The 16,534-nt window shown below is 38.0% G+C and overlaps 1 protein-coding gene across 1 annotated transcript in view; it reads right to left on the bottom strand.

Moving 5' to 3' along the window:
- SYCP2L (synaptonemal complex protein 2 like) overlaps nt 1-16,534 on the bottom strand; it is a 74,585-nt gene that overhangs the window by 45,198 nt on the left and 12,853 nt on the right. The window contains exons 13-18 of the mRNA XM_054592001.1: nt 14,890-14,924; nt 13,892-14,034; nt 12,052-12,104; nt 11,392-11,437; nt 9,630-9,722; nt 9,469-9,529 (exon numbers count right to left, since the gene is read on the bottom strand). Coding sequence (XP_054447976.1) covers nt 9,469-9,529; nt 9,630-9,722; nt 11,392-11,437; nt 12,052-12,104; nt 13,892-14,034; nt 14,890-14,924 — 431 coding nt within the window. The remainder of the gene's footprint in view (nt 1-9,468; nt 9,530-9,629; nt 9,723-11,391; nt 11,438-12,051; nt 12,105-13,891; nt 14,035-14,889; nt 14,925-16,534) is intronic.

Genomic DNA, 16,534 nt, shown 5'->3' with positions numbered 1-16,534 from the left:
TGTGGCTAGGATTTCCAGTACCATGTTAAATAAAAGAGGTGAAAGTAGACACCCCTCTTTTGTTCCTGATCTTAAAGGAAATGCTTCTAGTTTTTGCTCATTGAGTATGATGCTGGCTATAGGTTTTCCATATATGGCCTTTACTATGTTGAGGTATTATAACAGGGGGACCCCTCCCTGGAAGTGGGGGAGGGCATGAGAAGCGCCAAGGACTGTGCATGAGCAGCAGCTACAGTGAGACTATGCCAAGGAGCATGCATTGTCCTGTCAACTGGAGAAGCACAGCATGGCTCAGGAGAAAGAAGTGTGTAGGGTGCATGTGTCAGGCTAGGGAGGTTATTGGACAGAGGTACATACCCTCCTATCTACTTCCACCACACAGGGTATTCTGGTGGTCATCTTTAAAAGAGCAGAAAGTGTGAAAACATGGGGCTCTTTGCTTTCCCCTCCACTTGCTGTCCTGGTTGGCCACCAGGAGCTTGAGTTCCTGGGCCAGTGAGCCTTGGAGACTGCATGATCCAGAAGCATTCCTGGCACCCCTCCCGAAGTGCTCGGTGGCCTGCCTGGCCAGAAGCATAGCAGACATGGGGCAGGTAGGGCAGAAGGGGAGGAGGCTGGGGCCAGTGGGCCCTGGAGGCCATATGGTGGGGCAGCAAGCCTCATACCGCCCCCCACCCTGGGAAGCTGTAGTGGCACTGGCGACTGCATGGAGAGCTGCACAGGCCTGCCTAACCAGGAGTACAGCTGCATCAGCAAGCAGATACTGAAGAGACAGGAAGCAAGTGCTGGACTGGTGGGCAGAAGCAAAGGGAGGAGCAGCACATCACAAGTGGGACTTTGGCCAATACACACAGACTCCAACAGATGCCTGGGACAGACCATGACAAGAAGCATGCTATAGCCACCTGCATTTTCCCAAGGACAGTACTTTTGAATGGGGGAAGGGATTCTGGGTGCAGCCTACAACTGGTCTGGCCTGGCAAAGAGTGACAGCGTAGTTTTATTTGGATACTTTAGGATGAATGGGCTTTGGATCACAAGCCTGCCTTTATTTAAAATGGTATGGTAATTCAATAAAAGATTCCTTTTCCAGGGGACTCCCCACAGAGAGAGCTCAATGAAATAGAGGCAAGGGAACTATCAGATATGGAATTTAAAACAATGGTTCTAAGGAAGCTCAATGAGCTCAGCCAGCTCAAAGAGAACTATGAGAAACTGCAGAGAAACTATCAGGATCTTACAGCAAACTATATCAGCCTGGAAAAGGACATAGAAACTATCAAGAAGACACAAGAGGATATGAAGAATACCATTTCTGAATTGAAGAACACAGTAGAAGGAATCCAAAGCAGGCTGGATGAAGCTGAGGATCGAATCAGTGAGATGGAGGACAAGGTAGAAAAAAGCTCCCAGAAAGAACAAGAAATGGAAAAAGGACTCAAAAAGAATGAAGAAGCATTTAGGGAAATGCAGGACAACCTGAAACGCAATAATATCCGTATAATAGGGATACCAGAAGGAGAAGAAGAGGAGCAAGGAATAGAGAACCTGCTCGAAAAAGTAATGATGGAAAATTTCCCTAATTTGAGGAGAGAAAGGCTCTCATGGATCCAGGAGGCACAGAGGACCCCACTCAAGAAGGACCCAAGGAGGTCCACTCCAAGACACATCATCATTAAAATGGCAAATGTCAAAGACAAAGAGAGAATCCTCAAGGCAGCAAGGGAGAAGGAGAAAGTAACATACAAGGGGGGCCCCGATACGCCTAGGAGCTGACTTCTCAACAGAAACACTCCAAGCCAGAAGGGAATGGCAACAAATATTCCAAGCCATGAAAAGCAAGGGCCTACAGCCAAGGCTGCTCTACCCAGCTAGGCTCTCCATTAAAATAGAAGGAGAAATACGGAGTTTCCCAGACAAAAGAAAGCTAAAAGAATACATCTCTACCAAACCAGCACTCCAAGATATGCTAAGGGGACTGGTTTAAGCAGATGAAGGAAAAGAATGAGACAGAGAGGAACACAAGTACAAAGAGAAAAGATGAGTAAGTTTCTATCAGTAATATCTCTCAATGTGAATGGACTAAATGCCCCAATCAAAAAACACAGGGTAGCTGAATGGATAAGAAAACATGACCCGCACATATGCTGCCTACAAGAGACCCACCTCAGAGCAAAAGACCTACACAGATTGAAAGTAAAGGGATGGAAAACAATATTCCAAGCAAATGGACATGAGAAAAAGGCTGGCGTTGCCATACTTGTATCAGACAAAGTAGATTTCAAAGCAAAGGCCATAAAGAGAGACCCAGAGGGGCACTTTATCATACTTAAAGGAAGAATCTATCAAGAAGACATCAACATTGTAAACTTATATGCTCCCAATATAGGAGCCCCCAAGTTTATAAGGAAATTGTTGGATGACTTCAAAAAAGATATAGATAGCAACACACTGATAGTAGGGGATTTCAACACCCCACTGTCAAAAATGGACAGATCTTCCAAACAAAACATTAATAAACATATTGTGGCGCTGAATGAAACGCTGAATCAAAGAGACTTAACTGACATATATAGAATCTTACATCCCAAAGAAGAAAAATACACATTCTTTTCAAATGCTCATGGCAGTTTTTCAAAGATAGACCACATGATAGGACACAAAGCAAGCCTCAGTAAATTCAGGAAAATTGAAATAATACCAAACTTTTTCTCAGACCACAAGGCCTTGAAACTCGAAATCAAACTCAAAGAGAAACTTCAAAAACTTGGAAACTCATGGAGACTGAACAGTACACTATTAAACAATGAATGGGTCAATAATGAGATAAGAGAAGAAATCAAAAAATTTCTGGAAACAAATGAAAATGAACAGACAACTGTCCAAAACCTATGGGACACAGCAAAGGCGGTCCTGAGAGGGAAGTTCATAGCAATACAGGCTTACCTTAAAAAGATAGAAACATTTCAAATAACAGACCTAACACTACAACTTGAAGAACTGGAGAAACAACAACAAATAAATCCCAGAGCAAGTAGAAGGAAGGAAATAGTCAAGATTAGAGCAGAACTGAATGACATAGAGACAAAAAGGACAATTCAGAGGATCAACCAATCCAGAAGCTGGTTCTTTGAAAAGATTCAAAAAGTTGACAAGCCTTTAAGCAGACTCATCAAGAAAAAAAGGGAGAGGACCCAAATTAATAATATCAGAAATGAAAGAGGAGAAATAACAACTGATACCACAGAAATACAAATGATTATCAGAAACTATTATGAACAATTATATGCCAAGAAATTTGAAAATCTTGATGAAATGGACAAATTTTTAGAAAAGTATAATCTTCCAACACTGAAGGAGGAAGAAACAGAAAGCTTGAACAGACCGATAACAGTTGGGGAAATTGAAGCAGTAATCAAGAAACTCCCAGCACACAAAAGCCCAGGGCCGGACGGTTTCCCAGGAGAATTTTACAAAACATTTAAGGAAGAGCTAACCCCTGTCCTTCTCAGACTATTCCAAAAAATCCAAGAGGAGGGAAGACTCCCAGACTCCTTCTATGAGGCCAGCATCACCCTGATCCCAAAACCAGATAAAGACCCTACAAAGAAAGAAAACTACAGGCCAATTTCGCTGATGAACATAGATGCTAAAATCCTCAACAAAATATTGGCAAACCGCATCCAGCAATACATTCAAAAGATTATCCATCAAGATCAAGTGGGGTTCATCCCAGGGATGCAGGGATGGTTCAATATACGCAAATCAGTAAACGTGATACACCACATAAATCAAAGAGAAGACAAAAACCACATGATCATCTCGATAGATGCAGAAAAAGCATTTGACAAGGTACAGCATCCATTTATGATCAAAACACTCAGCAAAATGGGAATAAATGGGGCATTCCTCAACATAATAAAGGCCATATATGAAAAACCTACAGCCAATATCATACTCAACGGGCAAAAACTGAAAGCTTTCCCACTAAGATTGGGAACACGACAAGGATGTCCGCTCTCACCGCTTCTTTTCAACATCGTATTGGAAGTCCTAGCCACAGCGGTCAGACAAGAGAAAGAGATAAAAAGCATCCAAATAGGAAAGGAGGAAGTAAAGCTATCATTGTTTGCAGATGACATGATAGTGTACATAGAGAACCCTGTAGACTCTACCAAAAAACTCGTCAACCTAATAAGTGAATTTGGCAAAACAGCAGGATTCAAAGTCAACATTCAGAAATCAAAGGCGTTTTTGTACACCAGCAATGCAATAGAAGAAGAAGAAATCAGGAAAAATATACCATTCGATATAGCACGAAAAAAGATAAAGTACCTAGGGATAAATTTAACCAAAGACACAAAAGACCTGTATGCAGAAAACTATACAACATTGAAAAAAGAAATTAAGGAAGACACAAATAAATGGAAGCATATACCATGCACATGGATTGGAAGAATTAATATCCTTAAAATGTCCATACTACCAAAAGCAATTTATAGATTCAACGCAATCCCTATTAAGATACCAATGACGTATTTCACAGAAATAGAACAGACATTTCAAAAATTTATATGGAACCATAAACGACCTCGAATAGCCGCAGCAATTTTGAGAAAGAAACACAAAGTAGGAGGGATCACAATACCGGACATCAAACTCTACTACAAAGCCACTATACTCAAAACAATCTGGTACTGGCACAAGAACAGACCCATAGACCAGTGGAACAGAATAGAAGGCCAAGAAATAAGCCCAGGTCTCTATGGACATCTAATATTCGACAAAGGGGGCAGAAGCATAAAATGGAGCAATAACAGCCTCTTCAACAAATGGTGTTGGGAGAGCTGGACGGCTACATGCAAAAAATTGAAATTGGATCATCAGCTGACACCATACACAAAAATAAACTCAAGATGGATAAAAGACTTAAATATAAGTCGCAACACCATCAAAGTCCTAGAGGAGAACATTGGCAGGAAACTCTCAGATATCCCACGCAGCAATTTTTTCACTGATATGTCTCCTAAAGCAAGGGACATAAAGGAAAGAATAAACAAGTGGGACCTCATCAAAATAAGAAGCTTCTGCACGGCTAAAGAAAACATCAGCAAAATGAAAAGGGAGCCAACCATTTGGGAAAATATATTTGCTAATGATACATCAGATAGAGGTTTGATCTCCAAGATGTACAAAGAACTCACTGGACTTTACTCCAAGAAGACAAATGATCCAATCAAAAAATGGGCAAAGGACCTGGGCAGATGCTTTTCTAAGGAGGAGATACAGAGGGCCCAGAGGCATTTGAAAGGATGCTCTGCATCACTAGCCATCAGAGAAATGCAGATCAAAACCACCATGAGGTACCACCCCACACCGGTCAGAATGGCCATCATAAACAGATCCACAAACAACAGGTGCTGGCGAGGCTGTGGAGAAAAGGGAACTCCAGTCCACTGTTGGTGGGAATGCAGACTGGTGCAGCCACTATGGAAAGCAGTGTGGAATTTCCTCAGAAAGCTGAAAATGGAACTGCCTTTTGATCCAGCGATTCCCCTGCTGGGACTATACCCTGAGAACACCAAAACGCCAATACAAAAGAATCTATGCACCCCAATGTTCATAGCAGCACAATTTACAATAGCCAAGTGTTGGAAGCAACCTAAATGCCCATCAGTAGATGACTGGATCAAAAAATTATGGTACATATACACAATGGAATACTACGCAGCAGAAAGAAAAAAGAAGTACTAAACTTTGCGACAGCATGGATGGAACTGGAGAGCATCATGCTAAGCGAAATAAGCCAGGGGGCGAAAGACAAATACCATATGATCTCACCTATAACCGGAACCTAACCAACAATGCAAAGAAGCAAGGAAAATATGACCAGCAACACTGAAAGGAAAAGAAATCAACAGAGACAAGAGGGAAGGGGGGGGGGCAGGGAAAGGGAAGGGAAGGGGAAACTCAAGGAACATATAGCAAGGACTCATGGACAAAACCAAAGGGGAAGAGCTGAGGGAGGGAAGGTGGGAGGGGGCAAGGGAAAGAGGTGGGGGGAAGGCAGAGACAAATGTATTTAAAAAGTAAATAAATTAATTTAAAAAAAAAAAAAACAGATTCCTTTTCCTTTCCACCGAACTCTGTCTCCAGAGTTTTGCCTGTTTGGCAGCAAGTGATAGGCCCTCCACTGGCTAGTTTCAGTAACAGTATGATCCCTCTATTCCAGCTTTGCTGAGAGTTTTATCATAAATGAGTGCTCAGTAGCATCTTTTCTACACTTATAGTACCAGGTAATGACAATCTAAGTTATTTTTAATTTATATTTCTGCATGCACTTAACTTACATGTCCAGTGAGCTATTTATAAGCCCCTTCTCTGCACTACAAATAGGAGGTACTCCCAACTAATATATCCAGTCTTTCCAATTCTGTGACTATGTAACTGCTAACTCTTCTCATCTGTGACACAATTAGAACTATATATTTGGCTTCTGCCTAGGTTCCTGACACAGACCTCCTAAAACCTTTATAATTTCCTGAGTGCTAGGAGTGCTAGAAGCACCTTTCCTTCTAATACTTGGTCTTTGACCCCTGTTCCTGACGTAAGAGCGAAGACCCTTAGCATCTCGGAGTGATGTCATTTGTATGCTAATGAGGTGACTAGATGGCATCAGGATGGGCACGATTATTGGGTTGGAACTTTCAGACCCATCCTCAACCTCCAAGGAGGGGAAAGGGGCCAGAGATCGAGTTAATAATCTATCATGCCTATGTGATAAAGGCTCCATAAAAATTCCTAAGGTAGGGGTTTGTAGAGCTTTCAGGTTGAATACATCCTTGGGTCAGGAGGATGGAGCATCCCAATTTTACAGGGAGAGAAACTCCTGAATTTGGAGCCCTTCTTGACCTTGCTCTATCTACCTCTTTTACCTAGCTGTTCACCTGTACCCTTTAATATATCCTTTATAATAAACTGGCAACTTAAATAAGTGTTTCCCTGAGTTCTGTGAGCCATTGTAGCAAATTATCAAACCTGAGGAGGAGGCTATGGGAACCCCAATTTGTAGGTAGTTGGTCAGAAGTACAGGTAGCTCCCTGGGACTTATGATTAGCAGGGCAGTCTTGTGGGACTGAGCTCTCAACCTGTGGGGCCTGCACTAACTCCAGGTAGTTAGCCTCAGAATACTTAATGTGAGGGAAAACCTATATATTTGGTATCAGAACTGTTGTGAATGGAGAGTTTTCTTTTACCCTCTTTGTTAGTTTTTCCATCTCCCAGACTCTGCAGATGTCAACTGGTACAGTTTCAAAATTTAGGCTCCTTTTCTTCATCTTCTCTTCAGTTCCTAGAGTTCCACTGGGGAAGTCTCTCCTCCTCTTCTGCCTTCTATTTTACTGCTTCATCTATCCCAGTTCCAAAGTTCCCCTCTTTTTCCAATAATATTCAACAAGAGAAACTAAAAATTCCTGCACATTAAAACAAATTCTCACAAGCACTGAAAAGAACTAATTTAGAAAACTGTGAAACTTTTTGAAATGGGCCAAAAAGTTCCTAGGTGCCTATCTACAATCCCTCCTGGGTCATCTGTGCTTTTCATTGTCTTTGAGCTATTTTACAGATCTGTGAATTATAGAAAACTGGTAATAACAAAAATGATTCTTGTGCTTAGAAATTCAAATTAATTGTGTCTGTGGAATGCAATTGCCTAGTCTTAAATCTATTTGTAAACTAATTTCAGCATTGCTTATATATGTGTGGTTTTGAATTCTCCTTTAAACTGGTTATTACATCTCACTTATTTCCTCATTAATTAGTGAATTAAAAAAAAATTTGCAACTCATATTCATTTAGTATTTGTATAAGGATCATGATTACATCTTTTCAAAAAGCATTATTTAACAAAACAATGAATTTAGCTTATGTACAGAAAAAATTTCAGGGAAACTCAGAACTGAGGAAGAATTACCTCATCCTAAGTGGTCCATGGGAGAGCCTTCAGTTAAGAGTTCAAGGTTAAAAAGGATTTTTTCTCCCTAGGACTTGATGGAAAGTATGATGGAAAGAATTGTGTTACAGATTAGGTTTCACTTTTCATCCTGTTTTCAGGAAGCTAAGCACCAAATCTGAATCTCCATGGTGGCTATGTTACACTAGCCGTCATGACAGGCATTTTTATTCTTGCCTGTGGTTCTGATTTTCCATTTTTATTATTTTGGTATAAATATGCAAGCTGACCTGAATTCTCTGTGGAAAGAAGTAAAGTATAATATCCATATTTTCATATAACATTTAGTTTTAAATCTTAAGTAAAACCAATTACTTTTAAAATGTTAACTATACTAAATTACTTTCAAAACATGCCCTTATTTTTTAAAGACCCATCTTAGGAATCAGGATAGATGTTCAAGTATGATTATGGCTGAAATGCTGAAATGGACTAACAGGTTACATGTACCCACCCAGAAAAGAATGACTTCTGATTTCATGCCTGTCAAACCTACCTACCAATTTGAGAAGGGTGAGTGATGGAGCTTTAAAGGGGGGTTCCAGAGGGATGATATTTAGACAGAGGTGGCACATATCCACATAAACTCATTATTACTATAAATCAGTAGGAAGGGAAATAGAGGGACTACATCCATTTTTTTAAAATTGTGGTGCAAAAAATGTTTGCCACATTAAGCATTCTTAGGTGTATAATTCAGTAGTGTTAAGTATATATCACTGTACAACTGCTTTCCAGGACATTTTCATTTTATAAATCTGAAACTATGTCCATTAAACAAAAACTCTCCACTCCCCCTCACCCCACCCAGACACTGGAAACCACCATTCTATTGTCTCTATCATTTGAGTTCTTTGGATACCTTATATAAGTGGAATCATATAGTATTTGTGTTTTTGTGACTGGCTGATTTCAGTGAGCATAATGTCTCCAAGGTTCATGCATGTTGTCGCATGTGTCAGAATTTCTTTCCTTTTTAAAGCTGAAATAATATTCCATTGTATGTATATGCCCCATTTTGTTTATCTATTCATCCACTGATAAGCACTTAGGTTGCTTCTGCTTTTTAGGATTGTGAATAATGCTACAATGAACATGGTTCTATAAATACTCAGATCTCTTCATGTCCTGCTTTCAATTATGCCAGATATATACCCAGAAGTGAAATTGCTAGATCACACAGTAATTTTATTTTTAATATTTAAAAAAACTCAACCATTTTCACAATGAGAAAATCAGGCAAGTAGAGAAAGCCAGGCAAGTAACGGAACCCCAAAGTCACAAAGTGAATGAGTCAGCAATCCTGTGCCCCTCCCTCCTGGTCCTCAGCACACTGTTCCTTCCACCATATGTCCCCCTCAAGGCACAGAGCCTGCTCTATAATTAACTAAACATATACCAAAACTATGAAAAGAAATAATACTCTGAACTAAACATTGGATAGTTTATCATCTTACCTACTATGCTGAAATTAATCACTTCTTCCTTCAAAAGTATTACTGAGTCCCACAAAGCACTCTTGGAAGAAAAATAAGTGAAATTCGTGAGCATATAACACATACTTGCATATGAGCAATCTCTAAGTACTTAAGTTTAAACAGAAAGCAAATGTGATTACCTCATTACTAGCTATGTAAAAAGTTACACTCTGACTTCCTAGGTTGAAATCAATCCAAAATTCCTCTAATTTTTCATCTGCTGGTTTTCTCATCTGTAAGATAAAATTTCAGCATAAATTATACACATAAATATTGTGGCAGAGGTTCAGATGCAAACTTTTCCATTAAAAATGGAACTGCTTTTCCTAAAACACTACCCTAATATTATAGGGTATGTCTTTGTTGCCTTATTCATTTCAACAAAACAAAGGGAAGGTCTCAATTTTATACAGCTAAACTATTTCTGGAAAAAAAAAACCCACTATCCTTACCTATTTAATAAGACATTTAAATATGTCAGATGGTTCTATACACAAAAACTTTTTTTTTCCTTGTAAAATCACAGAGACGACAGTTCTATGTTTAAGCAGTAACAATCCACACTATATATGGATCGAAACTTCTAGTGAAGGAAGTACTGTGATCAAATAGAAGTGGTGGTTTGCCCTCTAACTTACCATCTATTAGAATAGAGCTAAGATTTAAGATTTTAAGTTACCTTCATTTTAATTATTATAAAATAAATATACGCTTATAGTAATTAGAAAGAGTTGAACAATATGGTATTTATAGAAACAGGAAACATCTCCCTCTCTGCCTCCCAACTGCCTATAGGTACCTTTCCATAGGCACCATTAACAAGGCCTTTGTTTTCTCACAGGTGTATTGTAGACATATATTAGGAAATAAAGAGTTTTTGTTCTACAACAGTGAAGCAAACACTAGACTTACTATTCTACCTCCTGTTTTTCCAATAAATAGTATTTCTTGGACACCCTTATACCACACATTCCTATTTTTTTATAGCTATAGAGTTGAATAAAGGTTTCAACCAGCGATGTATGTTACTGGAAGCTGGTGGATGGGCCCTGATTGTAGTTGATGGAAATTTAGAAGTCTAAGAAAGAAGAACCAAACAGAGACTGGACTCCTCAGACAATTACAAGGAAAAATAGAATTTAGATACAGGAATCAAGCTACCAAAATCAGTTCTAGAGAGAAATTTGTAGAGTAGCCATAAGTTGTAAGCACAGCCCACAGAGGCCAAGAAGAGGTTCTGAACCCAAAACAAAGAAATCGTTCATTAGAACACTCTGAAGACATGGTCCAGGAAAACCCCAACAAAGTCAAGGTTCATAAATCTTTGAAGATTTTATGCCAAAATTGAGATGTTGCAGGTTGGGGTACATATACATGAAGGACCTTTTTCCTCTAGAAACCAAAGGAAGGAGTAAAAAGAAGCTGCTCAACTTTAGACTATAAAGTACAAAGTAGAATTATCTAGAAAAAGGAAAGTGGACCAATTGCTGAGGTTGAAGTAAGAAGAATCAACTGTGTGGAAAGGAGCAAAATAATTAATTGCCTTTTTCCCTTTTATCCAGACATGAATAATGTTACCCACTAACAGGGTAAAATATGGCTAAGATCCTGTAATGAACCTACAGAAATCCAACATGAACACACAAATAAACCCTAAAATTTATTTATCTAGTAGTAAGACTAGAGTAGGACTCTTAAACTCACTGGTAATGCACCCAGTTACAATATGAGACGACAAGGGAAAGGGACAATAAGCTTTAGAGTTGAGGCCTCAACCAGAAGTAAGCTTTCTTTTAGAAAATGCCTTTCTGAGTGCCAAGAGTAGCATGGCCTGACTGAGTAAACCTATCTCTGGGTTTCATTACATACTACCCTCACCACCCCCAGGAAATACGAACATACCTCATGCCCATCAGCAAAAGCAGCAATACATGGAAATGAATAGACCCTGTAAAACACTTCACAATTAAAAAGTAAAAATATGGATGGAACCCAAGCATAGTCTACAGATGTTCTACAAACAAGCATTTATAAGTAGGGTATGCCATCAAGTCTCCTTGTACAAGATATGAAAGGGAATCTCAACTCTACAAATGGAGATTTTTCTGTGGCTAGATTTCAAGTCTCCATCTGGCAGTCTACAAGCCAGGTTTACTGGTACTAGACCTCGGCCCAGCCCCTTGGCAAAATTACCGATGAAAGGAGTGAGTTTAGCAAATACCTTCCCATCAAGGGCTTTACTGTCTATAATGCATCTTCCCTTAGTGACCTCAAGGCTGTAGGAAATCACTCTTCATAAAAATCTTCCCATAGGATGTAATATTAAAAATATTCTAGTCATAAATAATGCTAAAATACTGATAGAGATTATTTTTAAACACACAAATGAATCAATAGGCACACTGCATCTAATCTTCTAAGGTTTCTATTCAATGACTAATAACTCAGCAGTATGCAGTATATTCTGTCCTAAAATATTATAAAACAGATTCTAGATTTTTGATTTGAGACATTTTCAGAATATAACTAGTCAATAAAATAATGCTCAGAGAAACATCTTACCTTCTTTGGTCACCAAGTCTGTTGTTTAGGTAATTGAGAAACAGTCTACTGTCCTTCAAAGTAAATAATACAAATTTTTTAACAAAACATCAAGATGTCTTAGTTAAATAGTACTATCCCTACCAGCATGTTAGAGGCCAGTGTTTGCCTCTAAATTTCCAGTATCTAGTAATATCACAAGGCTTCACTGAGATTCGTTATTACATGTTAACTAAAACAATACTTTATGTCAAAAGAGGAAGCCCCAGATATATGTTCTAGTAGGAATCCCCAAACCAGGATATTTTCAGCTGAGGAATGTGTAGACCTCCAAAAGTTCCATGCACAATTATGTTTCTCTTGCTTAGGAAAGTAGCAATAGAAATAAATCTTACTGATGAGGTGGATTACAATATTTGACTAACCCACTGGGCATCCATCTCTCTAACATCTGCCCAGCACAAGCCAACGGCAAACCTGTAAAACTTACTAACTCTGCGCTTATCTGGGTTTGGTATCACCTGCCAGTTTTCCCTATCTAGAACGCTCTATCATGCTACTTCCTGGGTTTTCTCTCTCAGTATGTTCTAAGAACAAAGAATATTTTTAGAGTTCTCCTATTTGTTGCCTCCAGAATTCAAAGGCCAAGGAGGCTCTGATCCAGGTTTGTGCCAGCAAGGACTGGTTATTGTATTCAGTCTTATACTCTGTGTCTATATTCATCACTAAACAGACAACGGGAGTGCCAGCCTTCAAATAAAAGCAGTTCTATTAAGAAGTTGATAGCTATAGGGTAGGGGGTATGATTTGGAAAACAAGATAATTACTTTTGTCCTATTTTCATCAAATTTCCATGCAGATAAGGGAATGACACAGAGAAGAGAAACATACCTGGCACTTCCATTTTCTCTCATTTAATTCTCCAAATGTTGAGGTTAGTTTCACTTCTATTTTACAGACGAAGACACTTGGGTTTTGTAAGTCAAATTGTCAAAATGCAAGCATCAAAATACTTATAAATCAGGGAGGTGATTCCCGGGGCTCATAGTCCTGCCATTCAGAACAAACTAAATCCTAACTATTGCAGAACTGGCAATAGGCTCAAAGTTAACTATAGTATATTTAATTATATTTAAAGGTTTGGATTTAATAGAATCCTCAGTGCACAACTGTCTAAACTTAAAAGCCTCTGTTCAACGTAAATACCGTTATGAAAAATTTTACCTTTTCCTACATGTCCAACCCTCATTTTAAGAATTTTTATCAAAGAAAAGGGAAAACATTTTAGCTATTTAAGATGAAGATGAGTATGCAAAAAAGCCATAAACTATTTTTGTGCTACTTGAGAAGACAATCACAGTGAACCCAGGTTCATGGAAGACACTGAAAATTATTGTTGCTCCAAAGAGCAGAGATAGGATGGCTCCCAACACAAACACCCCATAATAGCCCTCTACCACTAGAGTACTGGGTGCCAATTTAAGCCTCTCATCATCGCACTGGATGGTCTCTGCAAGGCTGAAATGCACTGTCTTTTCTCCTCTAACTCTGCCCACCCTTTGAGGTTCATTGAAACATTGTTCCTCCCAACCCCATGACATTTTCTCTGCCTGGATCTAACAAATTCATACATAAGTAACTTCTAAGTTACCTATAAAGAAGTCCTATCTGTATCCACATATATGACCCACAAATATTCCGTTTGTACTGTCCTCAAATTGTTTCATGTAGCTGGGAAACAGTTTAAGGATGGTAACTTGATCGTATTTAAGGAAAAAACCCTTCTCTGAGCTCAGGAAATCACAGAGAGGATGCTTAATAAGTATAGATTAAACAGAATTTTGAAGACCAGGAACCACACCGTCTCAAATTCTCGATCCTTAATTTTTTTGAAAGCTTCAGCAATAACGTCATCTTCAAACCACTGATGGACAAGGTCAACTCTTGATGTTTTAGTTGTCAGTCTGCACAATGCTTCAGAAAGAGCAACCTGCTGGCCATAATCTAGAGATTAAAAATATAGACAATTCTGGGCACGAAGCAAAAGAAGAAATGAGTTCCAGAGATTACCACTTGCTCAAAGAAATTCCACCTTAAAAGACTAGCATTGGATCTTATTAATAGCAAGATGTATCTCAGAGAAATTACAGTTACTTAAATTCAACATTTAAGAAATATTAGGAGAAAATCTCAACAGTATGTCAGCATATAACTTTTTAAATAAATGATATCTCTGCATTTTATATTATACATATACATTGAAACATTTATCAAAAGCAGCTAGTCAAATAGCCTTTCAAAAATACTTCTACTGGAAAGATTAAATCTCAACATCAATTGTGGTATTTCACAGCAAATAAACAAAAACTACATATATCAACGTGTTTAAATCTCAATTTTAAGGATAAAAAGAAAGCTGCTGCTGGATATGTACAAGAGGATGAAATTTATAAAGTGTTTTTAAAATCTGCAAAAATGATAATGTATGTTGCTTTTAAAGACACAGTGAAAAAGTAGAAAAATATACTTAGGAATGAAAAACAAATCAAATCAAGGATTCCCCCTACCAGTGGAGAGGGGCCTGGGGTGAAGGACATAGACACAGATTTAGTTTTTAAAAGATTCTAAACAAATGTGGCAAAATGATAAAATTTGACAAAGCTCGTTCAAATGATTATTCATTAATTACTTTTTATGGTTTTTCCAGCATGCTGAAATTTCTCATAATAAATCAAAACCAAAATCCTACCTTCAATGTTCAGTTGGCCATAATTTATTCCCCACAGTTTCAAAATGCTCATAAAACCCTAATGTCCAATATTCAATATTATTATATTTAAAATTCTAAACATTTCTTACCACCCACAGTCAAGATTGCCCTTGAAAGATCTTTCCTGAAAAACATTTAGATAAACTGTATGTTACTGAAATGAACCTAAATAGGCAAAACTTCACTATATAGGCATTAAAATTTTAAACCAATATGTGTATTTTTGAAATTATTTATTTCAAATTCAGGATCAGCATTTTCTCAACGTCAAAAATAGATTTTCTTATTCCTTTTTTTTCAAAAATAGATTTTAATGGAAAAATTTTCTCAAGTTTGTATGTTAATGACTTCTGTTTTTGTTTTCAAAAAAGAAAAGCTGCAGTTCTATTTCTCCTTCTGTAAAGTGAAGTCAACTTTATGGTCTTTGAGGATTCAGCAAATGTTAAGGGTCTGGAATTTTGTAATTACCTCACCAGCCTTGTGAGGATGTGTGCCCCTGTTTTACAGAGTTTGACATCTGGAATAAACATTAACAATAGGTGCTGAGAGTCTTTCCAGTGAGCTTTTTGAACTTATTTTTTAAATTAAGTTATTACATTATTGTAACACAGACTCCCACTTTGTATGCAGACTGCCCCCAATTTACAACTGTTTGACTTAAGATTTTCCACCTTCACAATGATGGAAAAATGATACACATAATCAATTTCATGAGACATTCAATACTTCATTATAAAATAGGCTTTGTGTTTGATAATTTTGCCCAACTTTACATTAATATAAGTGTGCTAAGCATGTTTAAGGTAGGCTAGGCTAAACTATGATGTTCAGTAGGTCAGATATATTCAATGTATTTTCAACTTAAAATATATTCAATTACAATGGGTTTAATGGGACATAACCCCATTGCAAGTCAAGAAGCATCTGTATTTATTTAACAATTTTAATGAAATACTAACAAATGTGATGTAGATCTTTTTTAATGCTTGAAAAAACTCATTTTAAAGAATGTATTTGTTAAGAAGTCTTGTAGTAGTTAAGTTTCTCATAATAAACAATTGATTTGTTACTGTTAAATAGAAGCCTTAATACAGCACCACAGAGTTCTGCTTAATTTTATACTTGCACATTTTACTTGAAGTCTAGAATATTCCAGACTTTCTAGAACACACAAGCAATACGGTAAGACCATAGGGTTAGATTGAAAACTTAGAAGAAAATTCCCGTCAGTTACTCTTCAACTCTAAATACACTAAGAATAATGATTTCACTAATGCATTCAATAAATTCTTTTAGGAAAAATTCAGTGGAAAAACTGAATCCTGCACAGATTAATTAAATGAACAAATATGACAGCAACGAGCTCCATGCTTACCAGTCACCTCTCAGGCCTACACTATGGTAAATGTGGTCACCCTTCCTCACACAGTCACAGCTGCATGTCCCATGAATGATTGTGAGCCACAACGATGTCATCCATGTTTGTTAGTGGTTAGCTGACAATCATAGGTTTAGGTTCAAATTTCAAAGCAGGATGCTGGTTTTGTTCTTTCCACGTTTACATGTAACAACCCTAACTCCAAATTTCAATGTCCCACATAATTGTGACCAGGGCACCAAAACAAAAAATCGATCACTTCAGCCCTGGCCAGTGTAACTCAGCATGTTGGAGCATCATCCTGTACACCAAAAGATTATGGGTTAGATTCCCAGTCGGGGCACACACCTAGGTTG

This window comes from Pteronotus mesoamericanus, unplaced genomic scaffold (assembly GCF_021234165.1).
Source record: "Pteronotus mesoamericanus isolate MK-2021 breed Mesoamerican mustached bat unplaced genomic scaffold, CSHL_Meso_final scaffold_31, whole genome shotgun sequence".
NCBI classification, from domain to species: Eukaryota; Metazoa; Chordata; class Mammalia; order Chiroptera; family Mormoopidae; genus Pteronotus; species Pteronotus mesoamericanus.
This window is presented reverse-complemented; position numbering and strand designations above follow the sequence as displayed.